This window comes from Sus scrofa, chromosome 5, assembly GCF_054392235.1.
Source record: "Sus scrofa isolate SSC_HxYL_T2T_F1_AM1 chromosome 5, Sscrofa_HxYL_maternal_Yorkshire_Landrace_v2.0, whole genome shotgun sequence".
NCBI lineage: Eukaryota > Metazoa > Chordata > Mammalia > Artiodactyla > Suidae > Sus > Sus scrofa.
This window is the reverse complement of record NC_139387.1, coordinates 10,155,447-10,174,313: the sequence shown is the minus strand read 5'-3', so window position 1 is coordinate 10,174,313 and position 18,867 is coordinate 10,155,447. Positions and strand designations below refer to the sequence as shown.

At 58.9% G+C, this 18,867-nt stretch overlaps 1 protein-coding gene across 2 annotated transcripts; it reads left to right on the top strand.

Moving 5' to 3' along the window:
- The first annotated feature begins 1,897 nt into the window (after window positions 1–1,897).
- On the top strand, window positions 1,898–17,552 carry SH3BP1 (SH3 domain binding protein 1). Of its 2 annotated transcripts, none has more exons than XM_084955391.1 (18): window positions 1,898–2,075; window positions 3,283–3,325; window positions 3,546–3,650; window positions 4,675–4,751; window positions 5,246–5,357; window positions 5,442–5,518; window positions 5,995–6,133; window positions 6,806–6,874; window positions 7,026–7,116; window positions 7,691–7,799; window positions 8,489–8,600; window positions 8,976–9,057; window positions 9,141–9,221; window positions 10,037–10,153; window positions 11,200–11,297; window positions 11,627–11,789; window positions 13,552–13,646; window positions 16,708–17,552. In XM_084955391.1, the coding sequence occupies exons 10-18, from the start codon at window positions 7,767–7,769 to the stop codon at window positions 17,118–17,120; spliced, it is 1,194 nt and encodes a 397-aa protein (XP_084811517.1). In that variant the 5' UTR covers window positions 1,898–2,075; window positions 3,283–3,325; window positions 3,546–3,650; window positions 4,675–4,751; window positions 5,246–5,357; window positions 5,442–5,518; window positions 5,995–6,133; window positions 6,806–6,874; window positions 7,026–7,116; window positions 7,691–7,766; the 3' UTR covers window positions 17,121–17,552. The 2 variants fall into 2 exon arrangements, with proteins under 2 accessions (XP_084811517.1, XP_020947163.2); XM_021091504.2 differs by having other exon boundaries at window positions 7,654–7,799.
- Window positions 17,553–18,867: the final 1,315 nt, after the last annotated feature.

Below are 18,867 nucleotides of genomic sequence, written 5' to 3'. Positions count from 1 at the left end.
TAAACTGAGTCACCATGAAGTTCTGGGATCTGTCCAGTGAGCAAGGTGGATTAGAACCCAGGCATTACAAATCCTGGCCCCATGTGATACCACGTCTACACCGGGCTCCGATGTCTTGCTTCGTGGACACATTTCTCAAGGCCTGCCCCCTTCTAGAATCCTCCCCATGGGCTTTCCAGTTGGGAGAAGGAGGCTGGTGGGAGGGAACCTTGCCTGGGATCCATGCCCTCACCCTGACCTGAGCCTTTGATCCAAGATCTCCCACCTTCCAGACAGGTGCCACACTCCGATGGCTCAAAGAACAGCAGCTGGGAGTTCCCTGTGCAGCCCCTTCCCACCCCACCCTGGCTCCCTCTGAAGACTGGAGGGCCAGCCAGCGTCCAGCGCATGCTCACTGTGTGCCGGGCCCATGCTGGGCACAGTGAGATGCCTGAGGTGGAGGTCCTGCCCTCCAAAGTGCCAGTCTGCCCACCCACACACAGCAGATCCTCAAAGTAATTCTCAGACTGAACTGAAACTCCAAGGCAGAGTGCACAGAGGGTATGCCAGGACTCTCCCCAGGCCCTTCCCTCTCCCCCCAGGGATGCAGGGGTTCAGAGGAAAGAGCGCCTGCTGTTTCCCAAAGGCTCTCGTCTTGTATTAACTAGCAGTTAGAGGAGTTCCCACTGTGGCTTGGAGGGTTACGCACCCACCTAGTATCCATGAGGACGGGTGTTCCGTCCCTGGCCTCGCTCAGTGAGTTAAGGATCGGGGGTCACTGCAAGCTGTGGTGTAGGTCATGGATGCAGCTCAGATCCCTCATTGCTGTGGCCGTGGTGTAGGCCGGCAGCTACAGCTCTGATTCTATTTGACCCCTAGCCTGGGAACTTCCAGATGCCATGGGTGTGGCCCTAAAAAGACAAAAAAAAAAAAAAAAAAAAAAAAACCCAAACAACAACAACAACAACAAAAACCCAAACCAAAAAGACTAGCAGTTATGGAGCCTCTACTGACTGCAGGTCCAACTCGGTTTGGCGTGGAGGCCCAAAGAGATAACGACCATTGACTCAGGTGGGGGTGGGGGGCTGAGCAGCACCCAGCATTGCCTTACAGAAGTTGGGGCAGGGACTGAGGAAGTCTGCCCGAAGGGACTTCACAGATGGCAGGAACTAGCCACTGGGGCTGGGAGAGCGCGGGTGTCTGGGGACTGCTTTGGGAGGGTTTGCTGTGGCGGTGAACGTGCCACGGGAGCAGAAGCATGGATACTGGAGGAGCAGGCAGGGGTGTCCTGTCCCCTCTTCCAGGTGGGCAAGGTCAGGACAGCCGACCTAGCTGGCCTCTAGAGACCTCGGCCCAGACTTCTAGGGACTGGTCCAAGGGCACGCTGCAGCAAGGTGGCCCCAGGAAGCCAAAGCCTCCAGCCAATCTTCCAGTAGGGGAGCAGGGGTGACCTTTGGCTCAGGATGACCAGGAGGTCCTTTGAGAAGGGAGTCCAGGGGAGCCTCGTGTGGGAGGCCCAGAGGGATCCGTCCTTGGCCTCGGCCTCCTAAGCATGGAGGCCTGTTTCCCCTTCAGGAGGATGCCAGAGTTATTAACCCAGGGCCGGCAGGCCGACGGGTGGGGCAGGAACCCAGGAAGCCGGGCAGGCGCGGCTGGAAGGGAGCTTACCTGCTTCCCGCCACGGGGGCTGGCGGGGCGGCGCGGGGACAGGGGGCGGCGCCCACGACCTGCGGACCGCCGAGCGGCCGGCGGACCCACGCTCGCCCGGATTGGCTGGGGGCCCTTGGGGGGCCCGGAAGACGCGAAAGAGCCAGAAAACAAACTTGGAGAGAGGAGTGACCTGTGGGCCGGGGGCGGAGCCGCCAGCGGGGGAGGAGAGAGCGAGCGGCAGCCCGAGCGCGGCGGGCCCAGGAAGCGCAGAGCGCCGCCCACCCATCCGGGGCGAGAGAGGCGCCGCGGGCAGAGGCAGGCTGGGCCGGGGGGCTGCCGGGCCCTCGACCCCCAGCGTGACCCCGCGGCCCCCAGCCCGCCCGCAAGATGATGAAGAGGCAGCTGCATCGCATGCGGCAGCTGGCCCAGACGGGCAGCTTGGGACGGTGAGTGTCCGCCCCCTGCCTTCCAGCCCCGTCCTCACCCCCCCACCCCGCAGGACCCTAGGGGAGGCGGGTGGGGGGTGAGGATGGGGGGTGAGGGTGGGGGTGAGGTAAGGACAGCTGGACGACCACTTCTGACTGGCCACCTCTCTGAGCCCTCTGGATGTCACCCGCACCTCCCGGCCGGAGCAGGAGGGGCAGGCGCTGGCCTTTGACGGAAGGGCCCCCCCCCCACCCCCTTGGAGGGTGGGGGAGGATAAAGATGCTGGGTCTTCTCTGTCTCCCTGAAAGCCTGAGTGGAGGGACCCCCTGGCCTCACTTGTCCCCTCTGTACAATGGGGACTGCTAACCGTCTCTGGTGGTCTGGGGAGAGGGGTGATCAGGGCCCCAGACCCCCGGGGGGGAGGGGGGGAGCAGCGGAAGAGACAGGGTCCTGGCAACGGTGGGAGGAGGGGCCTGCCCCCGTCCTGCCCCGGGCCTCTTCCCGCCTCCCCCTCACCCAGAGGCCTCCGGCTTGGGTCTTGCTTCTGCTTTTCCCAGCATCAGGTGGAAACGTCCCAAGTCCCTCTGTTCCCACCACAGCCCCTGGTGGCATGGGGGGGCCGGAAATTTGGGGAGCCCCCGGAGCCTCCTCTTCCCCCTGTGCTGGGAGTTTCTCATTTTCTGGGCCCAGGGGAGGGGTCTGGTGTCCACAGACCTACTCTGGTCTCGTGCTGACACAGACACCTGTGTGAGCCTGGGCAGTGAGGCCACCTTGCGCAGAGCCTCAGTGTCCCCACAGTGTCCTCACAGTGTCCCCACATGTCCCCGGGCAGGGGGCCCAGGGCCTGCCCACCCCTGCAGTACAGGGTCCTGGGTGACAGCCCAGGAGCCTGAGCTCACACACTTCCCGTTCTTGGGGCCAGCCCAGGCCACCCCTCCCCTCCCCGGGTCAGCAGACGAGAGAGGCTCCCCGAGAGTCCCCACTTGGGTTTCATCCTCCCCCTCGCTCAGGGCACAGCCCTGGGTGGAGGAGGAAAAAGCCCAGCATCCTCTCCCGCCCCCATGGAATGTGTTCCGACCGGGATGAGGCAGGCGGGCCACCCAGGGCCGCCTGACCAGGAGGGGCACTGGAAGCACCTGGGGTTCGGTTGCCCTGTTTGGGGGGGCAGGAGGAGGCAGGGGGTTCCTAACCTGGGCCAGCTCAGCAGAAGCTCTCTTCCCCCTGCAGCACCCCGGAGACAGCCGAGTTCCTGGGTGAGGACCTGCAGCAGGTACGTGCCCGGGCCGGCAGGCAGCAGGGGGCAGGCAGGCCTGCACAGGATTGTCAGCGGAGGGCGGGGCATGGAGGCCAGTTGGGGGCCCGAGTTGAGTCATTCCCACGCTGCAGGCCATGGGGTCCCCAGGAAGAGAGGAGAGAAATGTAGTTCCTGCCCTGGGGCAGAACGGGGCCGACAACCTCTCAGGATCCATAACCCCAGGACTCCCTCCCAGGTGGAGCAGCGGCTGGAACCGGCCAAGCGAGCAGCCCACAATGTCCACAAACGGCTGCAAGCCTGTCTGCAGGGCCAGAGCGGGGCGGACATGGACAAGCGGGTGGTGAGTGGGGGTCCCGGGGAGGAGGGGCCCGGGCAGGGGGGCAGCAAGCCCAGAGCTGGCGTCTCCCCACCAGTCTGAGTCTCTGGCACCAAGGAATGGAGACTGATCTGTCTCAAGCCCCTTAGGCAGCCCACTCAGGAGGTCCTATCTCTTCCCTGGCTCCTTCTTGGCCCCGCCTCCTCTGAGCCAAAGCCACGCCTCTGACAGCACCTGAAATTCTCCATCCAATCAGTACCCAGAGCAGCCCATGAGGGCTTCCTGAAGGAAGCGTCACTTGAGCTGGATTTGGGGTGTTACTCATGGTATCAATCAGCCGCCAGTATTTACGGACTTAAGGGTTGCTAAGATACGCTGATGCGTTGCCTTACCTAATGCTGAAAACAACCCTAGAAGGAGGCTGCTTTTATTACCACTGCGTTCAGAGACGGAAATGGAGACAGAGAGGTTGAGTGACTCAGTCAAGGTAACACAGCTAGTAAGTGGCAAGGCTGAGATCTGAACTCTGGTCTCTCTGACCAACGCAGGTGCTTTGCATGATGTAGGGGCCATGTTTTGTAATCAAGCAACAATTCAGTGTGGCCAGAGCAGTAGGGAGCCAAGGAGGCTTTTGAGCTCCCCAAGAGAAAGAGCCCCCTCTGAGGTTGTGTTCCTGGCTCCTCCCCTCTCCCTCTAACTGTGTGACTTTGGACAAGCCCCATGCCCTCTGTTTTTAGTTTTCCATTCAGTGATGGGACTTGATCATTCCTTCCTACCCGATCCAGTGGCTTCTGGAAGGCGGAAAGGGGACCCCAGACGGGCGGGGGCTCTGTGCACGGTCACAGGGAGATGTCACCTCCACCAGGCCTGGTCATCATCCAGCTTCCACTCTCACCTGTGACTGTGGCCCTCCTGGGTTCCCGCCTCCACTGTCCACGCCCAGGGCCTTGGCTGGGTTCTGCCCCCAAGGGACCTGCCGTGTGCCCCGGCCGGGTGGAGGGCGAGGACACACACTCATGCTCACAGCTGACCCTGCCCTTTCCTGCAGAAAAAGCTTCCCCTCATGGCTCTGTCCACCACGATGGCTGAAAGCTTCAAGGAGCTGGACCCCGATTCCAGCATGGGGTGAGCACGGATAGGGGCCTTGGCCCTCACCTGGAGGTGCCAAGGAGGGGTCTGGGCCAGGAGAGGGTGCAGGTCAGGGCGGGCGGGCAGGCCTGGGAGGGCACTGGGCTCAGTGAAGAGAGAGAGAGAAGGGACAGAAGGTGGCATTCCCGTTGTGGCTCGGTGGTAACGAACCCCGTTAGCATCCATGAGGAGGTGTGTTTGATCCCTGACCTCGCTCAGTGGGTTCAGGATCCAGTGTTGCCATGAGCTGTGGTGTAGGTCACAGATGAGGCTCGGATCCAGCATTGCTGTGGCTGTGGTGCAGGCTGGCAGCTGCAGCTCTGATTCGACCCCTGGCCTCGGAACCTCCATATGCCACAGGTGCAGCCCTAAAAAAACAACAACAAAACAAGAAGGGACAGAAGGTGACTGGGAGGGAGACAGCCGCCAGGCTCTCCAGATGGGGGTGAGGGGCGGTGGGAGCCCGGGCCCACGGGGTACTCTGTCCACAGGAAGGCCTTGGAGATGAGCTGTGCCATCCAGAACCAGCTGGCCCGCATCCTGGCCGAGTTCGAGATGACCCTGGAGAAGGATGTCCTGCAGCCGCTCAGCAGGCTGAGTGAGGTGACCTTGCCCCTGCCCCCAGGTCCCTCAGCCTCTAGCTCCCACCTCCACCGCCTGCTGAACCCTCCCTCTGCCCGCCCCCAGGAGGAGCTGCCAGCCATCCTCAAGCACAAGAAAAGCCTTCAGAAGCTGGTGTCTGACTGGAACACACTCAAGAGCAGGTGGGAGCCACAGCCTCCAAGTGGGCTTCATGCCGAGGTCAGCCCCCGGATGTGGCTACAGAGCTTCAAGGCCCTTCCCCCACCCGGAGGACCCCGCAGGGCCCCCTGAGTACAGTGTGTGTCCTTGAGCACGCGCCTGCTCCTTGGGAGCACTTATGGTGACAGCGTATGTGAGGGGGCCCCTGTGCATGTGTGGACAGGAGTGTGTGCCAACTCGGGGTAACCCCAAAGCCTAGAATAGCCTTGAACAATGTCCAAGGTCCCTGGAGGGCAGAGGGGGCCCCCACCCTCCCCCCCAGAGGTGCATGGCCGTGGTCATCAAGCCTGCCACCAAGGGGGGCCCCAGAGACCCTGGGCCCGCTCTGGGATTTGCACCTGTAGATCTCAGATCCTACCTGGTAAGGTCTACCGAGGGGCCCTTGGCTCTGGACATGCAATGGGGACAGTGACCCCCCCGACCTTGGGATCGTCCCCAGGCTCAGTCAGGCAGCTAAGAGCTCAGGCAGCGGTCAGACCCTGGGCGGCGGCCCCGGCAGTTACACCACCACAGCCAACAAGGTGGAGAGCCTGAAGGAGGAGGAGGAGGAGCTGAAGAGGAAGGTGGAGCAGTGCAAGGTGAGAGCTGGGCTTCCTGCGGGGGGGTGGCGGGGGCGGGTGCTGTCCCCATTCCCCAGATGAGGAAACTGAAGCTCAGAGAGGCGACGTGCCTGGCCCCGGGCCACATAGCTAGGAAGCAGCAGAGTTAAGATTTGAATCCAGGCAGTCAGGCTCCAAAGTCTGTGTACTCAGCCATTACCTTGTAGCCTCTTCTGTCTATACCACATGCAAACACCTGGGAGGGAGAGACGGTCTGTTCGCCAGAATCTCGGTGTGTTTGCTGAGTGAGCGAAGGAATGAATGAAGCTGTAAAAAGCCCTCAAGAGGTCAAAGGGGGGAGTTCCCGCTGTGGTGCAACGAGATTCCAGTGGCCTCTCTGCAGCGCCAGGGTGCAGATCAGTCCCCCACCCAGCACAGTGGGTTTAAAGGATCCAGTGTTGCTGCAATTGTGGTGTAATCGCAACTGTGGCTCAGATCTGATCCCTGGCGAGGGAACTCCATAAGCCTCAGGGCGGCCAAAAAGGGGAAAAGAGAGTTCGAAGGGGCTCCTGTGAGCTGGCCAATCTTAGCAGAGAGGGGAGAGCTGGCTGCGACCTCCGCCTTACAACTTGGGAAAGTCACTACCCCCTCCAAGCTTCCCTACTGGGCCCCAGCCTTGTGGGTATAAGTCCACCCCTCTCTGTCCCCAAGGATGAATACTTGGCAGACCTGTACCATTTTGCCACCAAGGAGGACACATACGCCAACTACTTCATCCACGTGAGTCCAGGCCTGGGCTCCAGCCACCCAGAACTCAGGGGCCTCTGAAACCCCCTGCAGGATGGTGGGAGGGAGGGGTCCGCATTTGCGGCCCCTGGGGGAGGCTCCGCTTCCCTCGCTTCCCGCCCATGGTGCCCCCTTGTCTCCACAGCTCATGGAGATTCAGGCTGATTACCATCGCAAGTCTCTGAGCTCACTGGACACGGCCCTGGCTGAGCTGAAGGAGAATCACAGTCAAGCAGGTGGGGACGTAGGGGGACCCTCACTCCCGCCCTTGATCCCCCTCTGCCTGGGGCATGTTAAGAAACTTGCACTCCGGAGTTCCCTGGTGGCTCAGTGGGTTAAGGATCCAGTGTTGTCACTGCCGTGGCTCTGGTCGTTGCTATGGCCTGGAAACTTCTGCATGCCACAGGCACATCCAGGAGGAAAAAAAAAAAAAGCTTGCCCTGCATCCTGAAAAGGCAATAGGGAGCCATGGATGAGTTCTGAGCAGGGGAGGGATTGCTCTGGCTGCCGCACAGAGGATGGAATGAAGGGGCGGGACTGAAGACCTGTTAGGCGGCAGGAGGGAGGGGTGGGTGGCCTGGACTGGGGTGGGGACCGTGCAGGTGGGTGGATTCTAGACCTGTGCTGGGGGATTTCAGAGTGGGTGACACCCATGGATGGTCAGGAGGGAGGTGGTAGCCCCTCGGGAACATGTGGGGGTGCCCCCATCTGCCCTGACCTGGCTGCTCCGGGGTGGGAGGACCCCGGGCCTCTGATCTGTCTCGTCCCTGCAGACCCCTCCCCCTCGATGACGGCCGCCCCCTTCTCCAGGGTGTATGGGGTGTCTCTGGGCACCCACCTGCAAGAGCTGGGCCGGGACATCGCCCTGCCCATCGAGGCCTGCGTCATGATGCTGCTTTCTGAGGGCATGAAGGAAGAGGTGGGGCTCGCTGGGGTGGGCGGGGAGGGAGCACCAGGGCCCTCGCTGGGTCCCACACCCACCCTTGGCACCCAGCGGCCAGGAGGCGTGGCCTCCTGCTGCTGAATGGACACGCCCCCCCTTCGCGATGCTCATGTGGGCGGGGCACTGTGCGGTCCGCCCTTTGTATTCTTTGCTCCACTGGGTCACCCTGGTGACCCCCGGAGGGAGCCCTCACCGGCTCCAGGGTGCAAAGGGGAGACAGTGGCTAACGGGGAGATGTGCCCAGCGGGTGAGAAGGTGGCAGTGAAGCCAGGGACTCCCTCGTGTGTCACAGCCACCCGCTGCCCTCATCCATCCTTTGCACCACAGTTGTGCTAGTTTTTCGGCTCCTTTCCTGAGTCAGACCTGTGGAAGGTGGATCACATTCAAAGACAGACCTAGGCGGCTGGGCCTCCTGCCTCTTCTGCTCTGTCCTGTCTCCCCACGACTTCCCGGCTCCTCCAGCCCTCTCACTTGGTCAGAATCCTAGACCCCGAGAGTGGAGAGGAAGCGCAGACCCAGTCATGTTCGTTCTGCCCACCAGACAGACCAGTGGGGCCCCCTCCGGGCCCACTCCAGGCCGTGAGCGGGCCAGGGCCTCCCAGCCAGGGTGTCCTGCCCCGCCCACCCATCTGTGACCCCCCTGCCCGTCCCTTCTCGCTCCTCAGGGCCTCTTCCGTCTGGCCGCTGGGGCCTCGGTGCTGAAGCGCCTCAAACAGACGATGGCCTCGGACCCCCGCAGCCTGCAGGAGTTCTGCTCCGACCCGCACGCCGTGGCAGGTACCAGCTCAGAGAGGCCCTGCGTGAGGGCCTGCCCCCCGCATCCCTTCCCCGAAGCCGTCTGAAATGATGCCTGGACAGTTTGGCTTAAGGCCTGAGAATCTGCTGCGAGGACATCTGAGGAGACCTCGGGGTCCTTAGCATGGGGTCCGCGATGAGCCCCTGAAGCGCGTGTACCTTTTTTTAGCAGACAGGATCACTCGGCTTCATCATTTTCTCAAATGAGCCTGTGGCCCAAAGAAACGATCAGACCTAGACACGTTAGTGCGAATGAGGGCTAGAGGTTCTCAGGGTGAAGAGACATGGCTCCTGGGGGTAGTAGAAGGGGAGGCTCGGGGGCGCGGGGGGCACGTCTGAGCCCCACCATCACTCCAGGTGCCCTCAAGTCCTACCTGCGGGAGCTGCCGGAGCCCCTGATGACCTTTGACCTCTATGACGATTGGATGAAGGCAGCCAGGTGAGGATGGGGGCGGGTGCTGGGGAGGACGAGGCTGCAGAGGGCTACCCAGGGCAGGCTCACCAGTCTCTCCCCCTCCGCAGCCTGAAGGAGCCTGGAGCCCGGCTGGAGGCCCTCCAGGAGGTGTGCAGCCGCCTGCCCCACGAGAACCTCAGCAACCTCAGGTGAGCCCCCAGCCCACCCACCACCACCCAGGGCCTCCCTGAACCCAAGGGCTGGCTAGCACTGAAGGGTCCTGGGCTTGAGCCCTGCCCCCTTGTCCTAAGGCATATTTCTGAAAATACCCCTTGGACGTATTAATTGTACTTGTTTTTGTTTTTTGTTTTTTGGGGTTTTTTTTTTGTCTTTTTTTGTCTTTTTAAGGCCGCACCTGCAGCATATGGAAGTTCCCAGGCTAGGGGTTGAATTGGAGCTGTAGCTGCCAGCCTACACCACAGACACAACAACACAGGATCCGAGCCATGTCTGCGACCTACACCACAGCTCACAGCAAGGCCAGATCCTTAACCCACTGAGCGAGGCCTGGGATCAAACCTGCATCATGGATACTAGTCGGGTTTGTGACCACTGAGCCACGATGGGAACGCCGGTTGTACTTTTTAATACCAGACATTGAATTGAATACATACTTTGAACCCTGAAGCCATGCCACCTGGCTTGGAATCCCACCTCTGCCCCCCTGTGGTCCTGGCCCAGCAATTTAACGTCTCCGTGCCTCAGCGCCCTCTTGTGGACAGTGTGGAGCATCACAGTCCCTGCTGGGCAGGCTGGTGGAGAGGTTCCCAGCTTGGTGCCTGACAGGGAGACGGTGCTCAGTAGGTCAGCTGATGTAACCAGTAAAATTTTGTTAAATGTCCTTTGTGGTGTCTTTGCCACTCTTTGGACACTTAGACTGGAGAAGTCTTGGGTCTTGGGGGGCAGCCCTAGGTGCTCCCAGCCCCCAGATGCCACTAGCCCAAGCCCCCTTCCCACCCCCCAGGTACCTGATGAAGTTCCTGGCACGGCTGGCCGAGGAGCAGGAGGTGAACAAGATGACACCCAGCAACATCGCCATTGTCCTGGGGCCCAACCTGCTGTGGTCTCCAGAGAAAGAAGGGTGAGGGGCCTTGGGTGGGGGGAAGGCGGCGCCCCCCCGACACCCACCTTCTGCTTGTTTTCCCCTGGGCCTCAGTTGCTCCATCCCTGGAGTCGGTTGAGCAGCTCCTAGAGTCAAGGCTTCTGTGAGGAGCAGCCCGAAGGGCTCGTGGGCCCCACAGGGCTCTGGAGATGGGCATTCTGGGTCATGGCAGTAATGGGGTGCTTGGCGGCCTGTTGCAGGGGGGCTGGATCCCAGAGATGCGGTTCTAGCCCCACCCCACCTCCCAGAGACGGGCCTTAGAAAGTCACTCTGGACCTTCGTTTCTGCAACTATAAATTGCAAAGAAATGAGATAAACATGGAGGATTTTTGCTTTGGAAACGAGATAAATGGAGAAATGTGCGGTAAACTGTAAAGTGACCTGATCGAGGAGGGGTTCGTAGTCACTTGGCCACGGATGGCCAAGACGATTTCATTCATTTGCTGAGCACAGTGAGTTGGTGAGGCTGCCTAGATCCATGATCCGTGGGGGAAAGGGTGCCACGACTGACTAGTGACGTCTGTCGTGGGTGAAGGAAGGGGAAATTTGGGGGGTGGGAGTGGCACATATGCCATACACTGGTGGTTTGTAAGTTTTTGGTTTTGTTTTTGGCCACGCCCACGGCACTCAGAAGTGCGCAGGCCAGGGATTGAATCCTCGCCCCAACAGTGACTTGAGCCACAGCAGTGACAAAATGCCTTATCCTTAACCCACCGAGCCACCAGGGAACTCCTGTGAGCTTTTTGAGACTAGGGACTCAATGTCATTGATTCTTGTGTCCCCAATGCCCAGCACAGGGCCCGAGAGTTGGGGGTCACTAGACTTTTTTTTTTTCTTTTTTCCTTTTTTTTTTTTTTTTTGGCCACACCCATTATATGTGGAAGTTCCCAGGCCAGGGATCAAACCCCTGCTGCAGTTGCAGCCTGTGCCACAGCTGTGGCAACGCCGGATCCTTCACCCACTGCACCGCACAGGAGCTTCCTAGGTGTATCTAAATGATGACTCACTTTCACTTTTTGTCCCAGGGACCTGGCCCAGCTGGATGCAGCCTCTGTGTGGTCCATCCAGGTGGTGGGTGTGGTCGAGGCTCTGATACAGAACGCGGACACCCTCTTCCCTGGAGGTAAAGCTCCTGCCTGGGAACACGTCCCTGTGTGTCCTCTTCTGCCCACCTCGGTGCCCTCCAGACTCAGCTTCGGTCCCTGACAGCCCCCCAAACTCACCACGAGGCCTGGAAGGAGTGGCTTCTCCACGCCGAGGCTCAGTTGCTCATCTGTAAAGTGGGGGTGGTCGTGCCTGCTTTGTGGGATGGTTGTGAGGCCCGCGTGGGAGTGGAGAGATGAAATGCCGTCCAGAGACCCCTGGGGATCAGGAGACTGGTCCTGACACCGGCCGAGGCGGAGAGGCTGGCGGGAGCGCGGGATGTTCAGACCTGCTCCCTTCTGTCTGCAGAGATCAACTTTAGCGTGTCAGGCCTGTTCTCAGCGCCTGCCCCCCAGGACAAGGTCAGCGACAGGCCGGCTGCTTCTGAGGAGCTTCCAACAATGGCCACGCCCGCCCCGGCCACTGTCCCCGCTCCAGCCCCTGGCCCGGCTTCAGCGGCTACCAAGGAAAGGTAACGACTGAATGGTGTGAGCGGCCCCAGCCTGGCTCCCAGATGCCCACCCTGAGGCACCATCTCTCAGGGCAACTGACAGCGTTGATGGAGAAAGAATTGGGAGTTCCCTTCGTGGCTCAGCAGTTAACAAACCCGACTAGGATCCATAAGGATACAGGTTCGATCCCTGGCCTCGCTCCGTGGGTTAAGGATCCGGCTGTGGCTGTGGTGTAGGCCAGCAGCTGTAGCTATGATTCGACCCCTAGCCTGGAAGCCTCCATATGCCACGAGTGAGGCCCTAAAAACCAAAAAAAAAAAAGGAAAAAGAATTATTCTATTTTTATTCCAAATGCCAGATTTCCCAGTTTGGAGTGGGTGGGGGGAAGACTCAGGCGCACATTCTTCACAGCCTCTGATGTGCTCCCTGCTCTGTTATGTGGCTCTTTACTGAGTACCTACTATGTGCTGGGCACTGTCTCAGGCCCCGGAGATTTAGGGAACTAGGGAGCTGATCATTTTGGAATTTGTAAATACTGTGCCTTCCAACTTTTTGTTTTTTGCGGGTTTTTTTTTTTATTCTTTTTAGGGCTGCACCTGCAGCATTTGGAAGTTCCCAGGCTAGGGGTCCAATCAGAGCTGTAGCCACCTGCCTACACCACAGCCACAGCAACAGCAGATCCAAACTGAGTTTGCGACCTACATCTCAGCTCACGGCACCTCCAGATCCTTAACCCACTGAGTGAGGCTACGGATCAAACCGGCATCCTCATGGAGCCTCTGTTGGGTTCTTAACCCGCTGAGCCACCATGGGAACTCCAGTCTTCTCCTGATCCTTTAACTCAGAAGGGGGCGTTCCATCGTGGCTCAGCGATTAATGAACCCAACTAGGATTCATGAGGATGTGGGTTGGATCCCTGGCCTCACTCAGGGGGTTAAGGATCCAGCGTTGTTGTGAGCTGTGGTCTAGGTCGCAGATGTGGCTCATATCTGGCGTTGCTGTGGCTGTGGTGTAGGCCAGCAGCTGTAGCTCCGATTTGACCCCTGGCCTGGGAACCTCCATATGCAGCAGGTGCAGCCCTAAAAAGCAAAACAAAACAAAACAAAAAAACCCAAAAGGGCTGTGTGGTGCTGTGTTTCCTCCATAGCAAGTGAGTTTTGTTCAGTTGTCACAGACCTTGGGAGCCCAGTGACTTTCCTCAGATGAGCAAGACAGACAAGTGCTGCCCTTTGAACTTGCATTCCAGGGGACAGGGAGAGACAGTCAGCCGGTTCCCTGATAAAGCTACAATATATTGTCAGGTGGTGCCGCTTTGGGGAGGCGGGGGCAGGGTTGGGTGATGGAGTCGGGAACTGCTCTAGCCAAGGGGTCAGGAAAGGCCTCCCCAAAGGGCAGCCAGCTGAGCAGAGCCAGGAATGAGCCGTGGCCTCCTCCTCTGCCTCTCGTCCGCTCTCTGGCTTCTAGTGGCCGGAACATCCTCTAAAGATCGCAGGAGGCTGAGGCAGAGGGGAGGCCCAGCTTTCTGCCCATCCCCATCCTGGCCACGTCGGGGACCACGGACACTGTCACGGTGCCACACAGCAGCCAGGGCTCCATGGATGCAAACTCTGGCCAATGCCAGAAGCATCTTCTCAGAGGAAGAGATTCCAGACCTGGCCACAAGGTGGTGAGGACAAGTCCCAGGAGGACCCAAACTCAGCCTGTTGGCTGGGAGTCTCCTCAGGATTCCCGGAGACCTCTGGGCGATGGCCAAGGCTGACGCTGACTCTCCTTCCCTTACAGGACGGAATCGGAGGCGCCCCCCAGACCAACCTCCCCCAAGGTAAATAAGAACCCCCCGGAGGCAGCCGCCCCAGCAGAAGACACAGCTCGGAGGAGTGAGTTGGCGGTGGGAAGAGAAGGGGGGCCGAGGGTGGGCAATCCCAGGCTGTCCCCTGTTTTCAGACAGGCGAGGCCAGAAAGCCAGGTGGCTGAGAGCCCAGGTTGTCTGCCTGACGCTCTGGGTTCAGGTTCCAGCTCTGTGACCTTGGGCAGGTGACTCTACCCGTCTGTGCCTCAGCTTCCTCCTCTGTGTTGTGGGACAGTAGCTGCACCCACCTTGCGGGGCTGTTTGGAGAATTAAATGGTGCTGCCCAGCCCATACCCAGCACACAGTAAATGCTAGATAAAGCTCAGCCATTGTGGAGCTCCCGCTGTGGCACCATGGGATCAGCAGCATCTTGGAAGCACTGGGTTGCAGGTTTGATCCCCAGCCCGGCATGGTGGGTTAAGGACCCCAGTGTTGCCGCGGCCAGAGCTTAGGTCACAACTGTAGCTCGGATCTGATCCCTGGCCCCAGGAACTCCATGTGCCACAGGGCAGCCAAAAGAGAAAAAAAAAAAAAAATCAGCGATTGTGATGTGCCCAAGTCCCCCAGCGGGTGGAGGCAGAGCTGCAGCATCCAGACATCCTGGCCCCTCCCAGCCCCTCGGCTGCCTCCCTCGGTTGGACTGTGCATCCTTGCGGGGTAGTGGAGCCCAAAGATCACAGAGCAAAGAGGGAGGAGGGCGTTTTCTAAAGACAATGAGGAGTGGGGAGTTCCCGTCGTGGCTCAGTGGTTAACGAATCCGACTAGGACCCATGAGGTTGCAGGTTCGATCCCTGCCCTTGCTCAGTGGGTTAAGGATCCGGTGTTGCCGTGAGCTGTGGTGTAGGTTGCAGGCGCGGCTTGGATCCTGAGTTGCTGTGGCTCTGGTAGACCAGCAGCTACAGCTCTGATTGGACCCCTAGCCTGGGAACCTCCATATGCCGTGGGAGGGGCCCAAGAAATGGCAAAAAGACAAAAAAAAAAAAAAATGAAGACAATGAGGGGTGGCAGTGGCAGTGGCAGTGGTCATGTGGCCTCCTTCTGAGCCCCTTAATTACCAGTAGCATGGCAATTCCTCCTTTCTTGTCCTCCAAGGAAAAGAATTCAGTCAAGAGACATAGAGCAGGAGTTCCCCTTGTGACTCAGCAGTAACGAACCTGACTAGTATCCATGAGGACTTGGGTTCGATCCCTGGCCTCACTCAGTGAGTTAAGGATCAGCATTGCTGTGGTGTAGGTCACAGCCGTGGCTTGGATCTGGCGTGGCTGGGGCTGTGGTGTAGGCTGGCAGCTACAGCTCCAATTCGACCCCTAGCCTGGGTACGTCCATATGCCTCGCATGCGGCCCTAAAAAGAAAAACGAGTGACATAGAGCAGTTTCAAGCAGCAGAAGTTTTACTAAGCAAAAGAAAAGTATGCTTCCAAAGAGACTGGAAACCAGAAGCCCCTCGGTGAGGGTGGGGTGGGATTTTCCAGATTTTGATTGACAAGGCGATTGACAGCTTTAGGTTATGTAACTTTTCCTCTTGTGCCCAGGCACTTACCCATAAGCACCCAAAGGAAACCCACGGAAAAGGGCAAAAACCACAATGCTCATTTGTTACAAATATGGCATAACGAACCTCGCGTTGTTCTGAGTCACCCCTTAGGTCTTGGTGCACCTGTACCAACCAGTGTTGGCACTTTGAAAGCCCAGCGGTTTTTGATCTTCTGCTTGGCCTAGACAAGGCTGGGAACTTAGTGGCCCTTAACTACAAAAGGGAGGCTCTCTTGGGAGTTCCCCGTTGTGGCGCAGTGGTTAATGAATCCGACTAGGAACCATGAGGTTGCAGGTTCGATCCCTGGCCTTGCTCAGTGGGTTAAGGATCCGACATTGCCGCGAGCTGTGGTGTAGGTCGCAGACGCGGCTCGGATCCCGTGTTGCTATGGCCGTGGCTGGTGGCTACAGCTCTGATTAGACCTCTAGCCTGGGAACCTCCATATGCTGGGGGAAGCGGCCCTAGAAAAGGCAAAAAGACAAAAAAAAAAAAAGGGAGGCTCTCCGGGCATGTTCTTCTTAGTGTCAGGTAGGGGAGGGAAAGGTGTTTCTGTCCAGGGCAGGGCGGGCCCCACTCATGTCCGCTTAGTGCACGCACCTGCTGAGGTGGCCTAAAGCCAGGCAGGTGAGCAGGCAAGGGTAGAGACAAAGAGTCTGTTAGGGTGACTAGGACAATTGGGACACCCCACCCAGCCCAGGAGGCTCTAGACTTTTCCACTTGGTGTACAGCGTAGAGCTGGGAGCAGATGGAGCAGTGGACAGAGCGTCTGGAACTGGCAGGCCGCATGGGGGCCTTCCTACAGGAGGGGGCCTCTAGCCACGTTTCCTGGGTGGGAGGCAAGTGGGATGTTTGCTCATCAGAACACAAGGGCTGTCACAGCATCACCTGCATTGGTCCTCATGTCAGCCCTGGGAGGGCAAGGCTGTCATCCCGCCTCACTGACGAGGAAACGGAGGCTCCCGGGGGGGAGGTGACCTGCCCAAGGCCCCCAGCAGGTGGAGGCAGAGCTACAGCCTCCGGACGTCCTGGCCCCTCAGCTGCCTCCCGAGGTTGGACTGTGCAGCGGGGGATCTGAGCGCCCGGGTGGGGGGCAGTCCTGCGGGCCCCTGAGAGGAGGTGAGCAGGACCCCAGTGTCAGGGGGGACAGGCAGCATTTCTTTATTCAACAAATACGTGCTGAACGCTGACTCTGTTCTGGCCACGTTCGGTGCTGGCCAGCTGGACCTGAGATGGCCTCTCTTAGTTTACATTCCAGTCAGGGAGGCAAAGCAATAATCAAGCCACATTAAAACCGACGAGATGATTTCAGAGGGCCAGAAGTCCCACGGAGAAAACAGGGCCGGAAGATATGACAGTGACTGGGGCCCGGTGGGGGAGGGGTCCCCTAGCTGGGGGGGTGGAGGGACTCGGACAGAGGCCTGAACAGTGAGGAGCCAGCGTGGAAACTGTTCCCGGCAGAGGCAGCGGCAGCTACAAAGATCCTCAGGTGCCACTGAGCTTGGGGATTTGCTGCAGGCGGTGTAGACACCTAACCTCCCCTTTCCTTCCTCCACAGCCAAGCGCCCAGCCCCGGCCCGGCCCACCATGCCGCCCCCCCAGGTCTCCAGCACCCGCAGCTCCCCTCCAGCGCCCCCTCCACCCCCTGGCTCTGGCAGTCCAGTGACCCCCCGGGCTCTGCCCCGCCGCCTGGTTGGCAGCGGCCTCCGGGCCCCCACGGTGCCACCCCCCTTACCCCCCACTGCTCCCCAGCCTGCCCGGCGCCAGAGCCGACCCTCACCAGCCTCCCCAAGCCCAGCCTCCCCAGGTCCAGCCTCCCCCAGCCCAGTCTCTCTGAGCATGCCTGCAGACGCGGACCTGGGGACAGCCCCAGAGGAGGGAGAGGCCCCCGAAGCTGCAGGCAGGGCCCCCACTTCCCCAGTTATCCCGCCTCAGCCCCGGCCCAGGAGCCTTGCCTCAGAGACCGACTGAGCCGGCAGCTCCCCCCCCAACCTACCGTCCTCAGCATCTCCTGCCTCCCACCTCGGGACACAGCGCACCCCTTCCTCCCAAGGGGGTGGGGCCTCCAGCCTTCGCCTCCAAGTGCCCGGGTGTCCGCTGGGTCGGCCCCCACGGCAAGGAGGACTCAGGACAGCCCTCCATGTCCAGACTTTTCCTTCTTGGATCCACCCTGGGTTTGGGGAACCCCTCGGCCCGCTCCCCACTCTCTGGCAGGGTCCCAGGGATGCTGCCAGAAGGAAAGAGAGGCTTGTCTGCTCCTCCAGGGCTTCCGTTTTTCTCTTGCCAATGTATTTTCTGTGAGGCTGGCAAATAAATTATTTTGGACAAAACTGGAGCAGCTGCCCAAATGATAGTTTTATTTTCTATTCTTGAAATAAAGTCATTTTCATAAAGGAGAAAAAATTACTTCTTTTCTTGCCTCCTATCTTTTTTCCTGTCTGAAATCGTAACAGTCAGCATTTTTAGTGCTTACTCTGCTACGCACTGGGCTTTTCTATGTATGATTTCCATTTACTCCTCTTCCAGGAAAGTAAATCCCATTATCTTACAGGTGAGAAGACTGAGGCTCAGAAAGGGACCTGCCTGAGTTCCTGTCATGGCTCAGTGGTTAACAAATCCAACTAGGAACCGTGAGGTTGTGGGTTCGATCCCTGGCCTTGCTCAGTGGGTTAAGGATCCGGCATTGCCATGAGCTGTGGTGTAGGTCGCAGACACGGCTCAGATCGCACATTGCTGTGGCTGTGGCCGCCAGCCACAGCTCCGATTAGACCCCTAGCCTGGGAACCTCCATATGCCGCAGGAAGCTACCCTAGAAAAGGCAAAAAGACAAAAAAAAAAAAAAAAAAAAGGACCTGCCAAGATCACATTGCAAGTGAGGCAGGACTTGGCCCAGGTTTGCCGGATTCCGGAGCCTGGACCTGTCCCTCACACCCTGAGCAATTTATTTAATTTCTTTTCCACGTCTGTGAAACTGTTGGGGTTTTTGGTCTATTTGGGGGTTTTTTGTTTTAGTTTGGTTTGGTTTGAGGTGTTTGTTTTTTTGTTTTGTTTGTTTGGCCCATGCCTTCGGCATGCAGAAGGGATGGAACCCCAATAAGAAGGCCAGGGATTGAACCCCAATAAGAATGCCAAATCCTTAACGGCTAGGCCACCAGGGAACTCCTGTGAAACTGTTTAACAGCTTCCACCATGGAAGTGGTGTTCTCCCATCCAAGTACTAACCAGGCCTGACCCTACTTAGCTTCTGAGATCAGAGGAGATCCTGTGCGTTCAGGGTGGTATGGCCGTAGTGGAAGTGCTGTTTTGAGGATTAAATGAGACACTCTTGCAGAGACCAAAGCACGGCCCTTACACACGGAAGTGCCCTCTAAGTGACAGCTTCTGCTGATGGTCTTTACCCCAACCTGAGGGGTTCCCTGTTCCCAGAGAAGGCAAGGAAAGCTCTCGGTGGATCAGGGATGGATCTGTCCTCAAACATTCCCTAAAGCTGCTCTGTGCTCCACTCTGAATTAGGTCCCAGCTCAGCCCTACATGCTGCGAACTTCTGGAAATGCACGGGAGAACTAACAATATAATTAGAGTCAAGGGTTGTGGCACTGGGAGCCCATGTTAGCCCACTTAGGGGCAAGCCATTTAACCCAGACTGGCATGGGTTAAATGGTATGTATGTATATGCAAGTGTGTGTGTGTGTGTGTGTGTGTGTGTGTGTGTAAGGTG

Coding starts and splice junctions, on each gene's coding strand:
- SH3BP1 (XM_021091504.2), top strand. CDS start 2,017: ATGATGAAGAGGCAGCTGCATCGCATGCGGCAGCTGGCCCAGACGGGC. Junction 6,875..7,025: donor ACGCCAACTACTTCATCCAC/GTGAGTCCAGGC, acceptor TTGTCTCCACAG/CTCATGGAGATTCAGGCTGA. Junction 9,222..10,036: donor GAGAACCTCAGCAACCTCAG/GTGAGCCCCCAG, acceptor CCCACCCCCCAG/GTACCTGATGAAGTTCCTGG.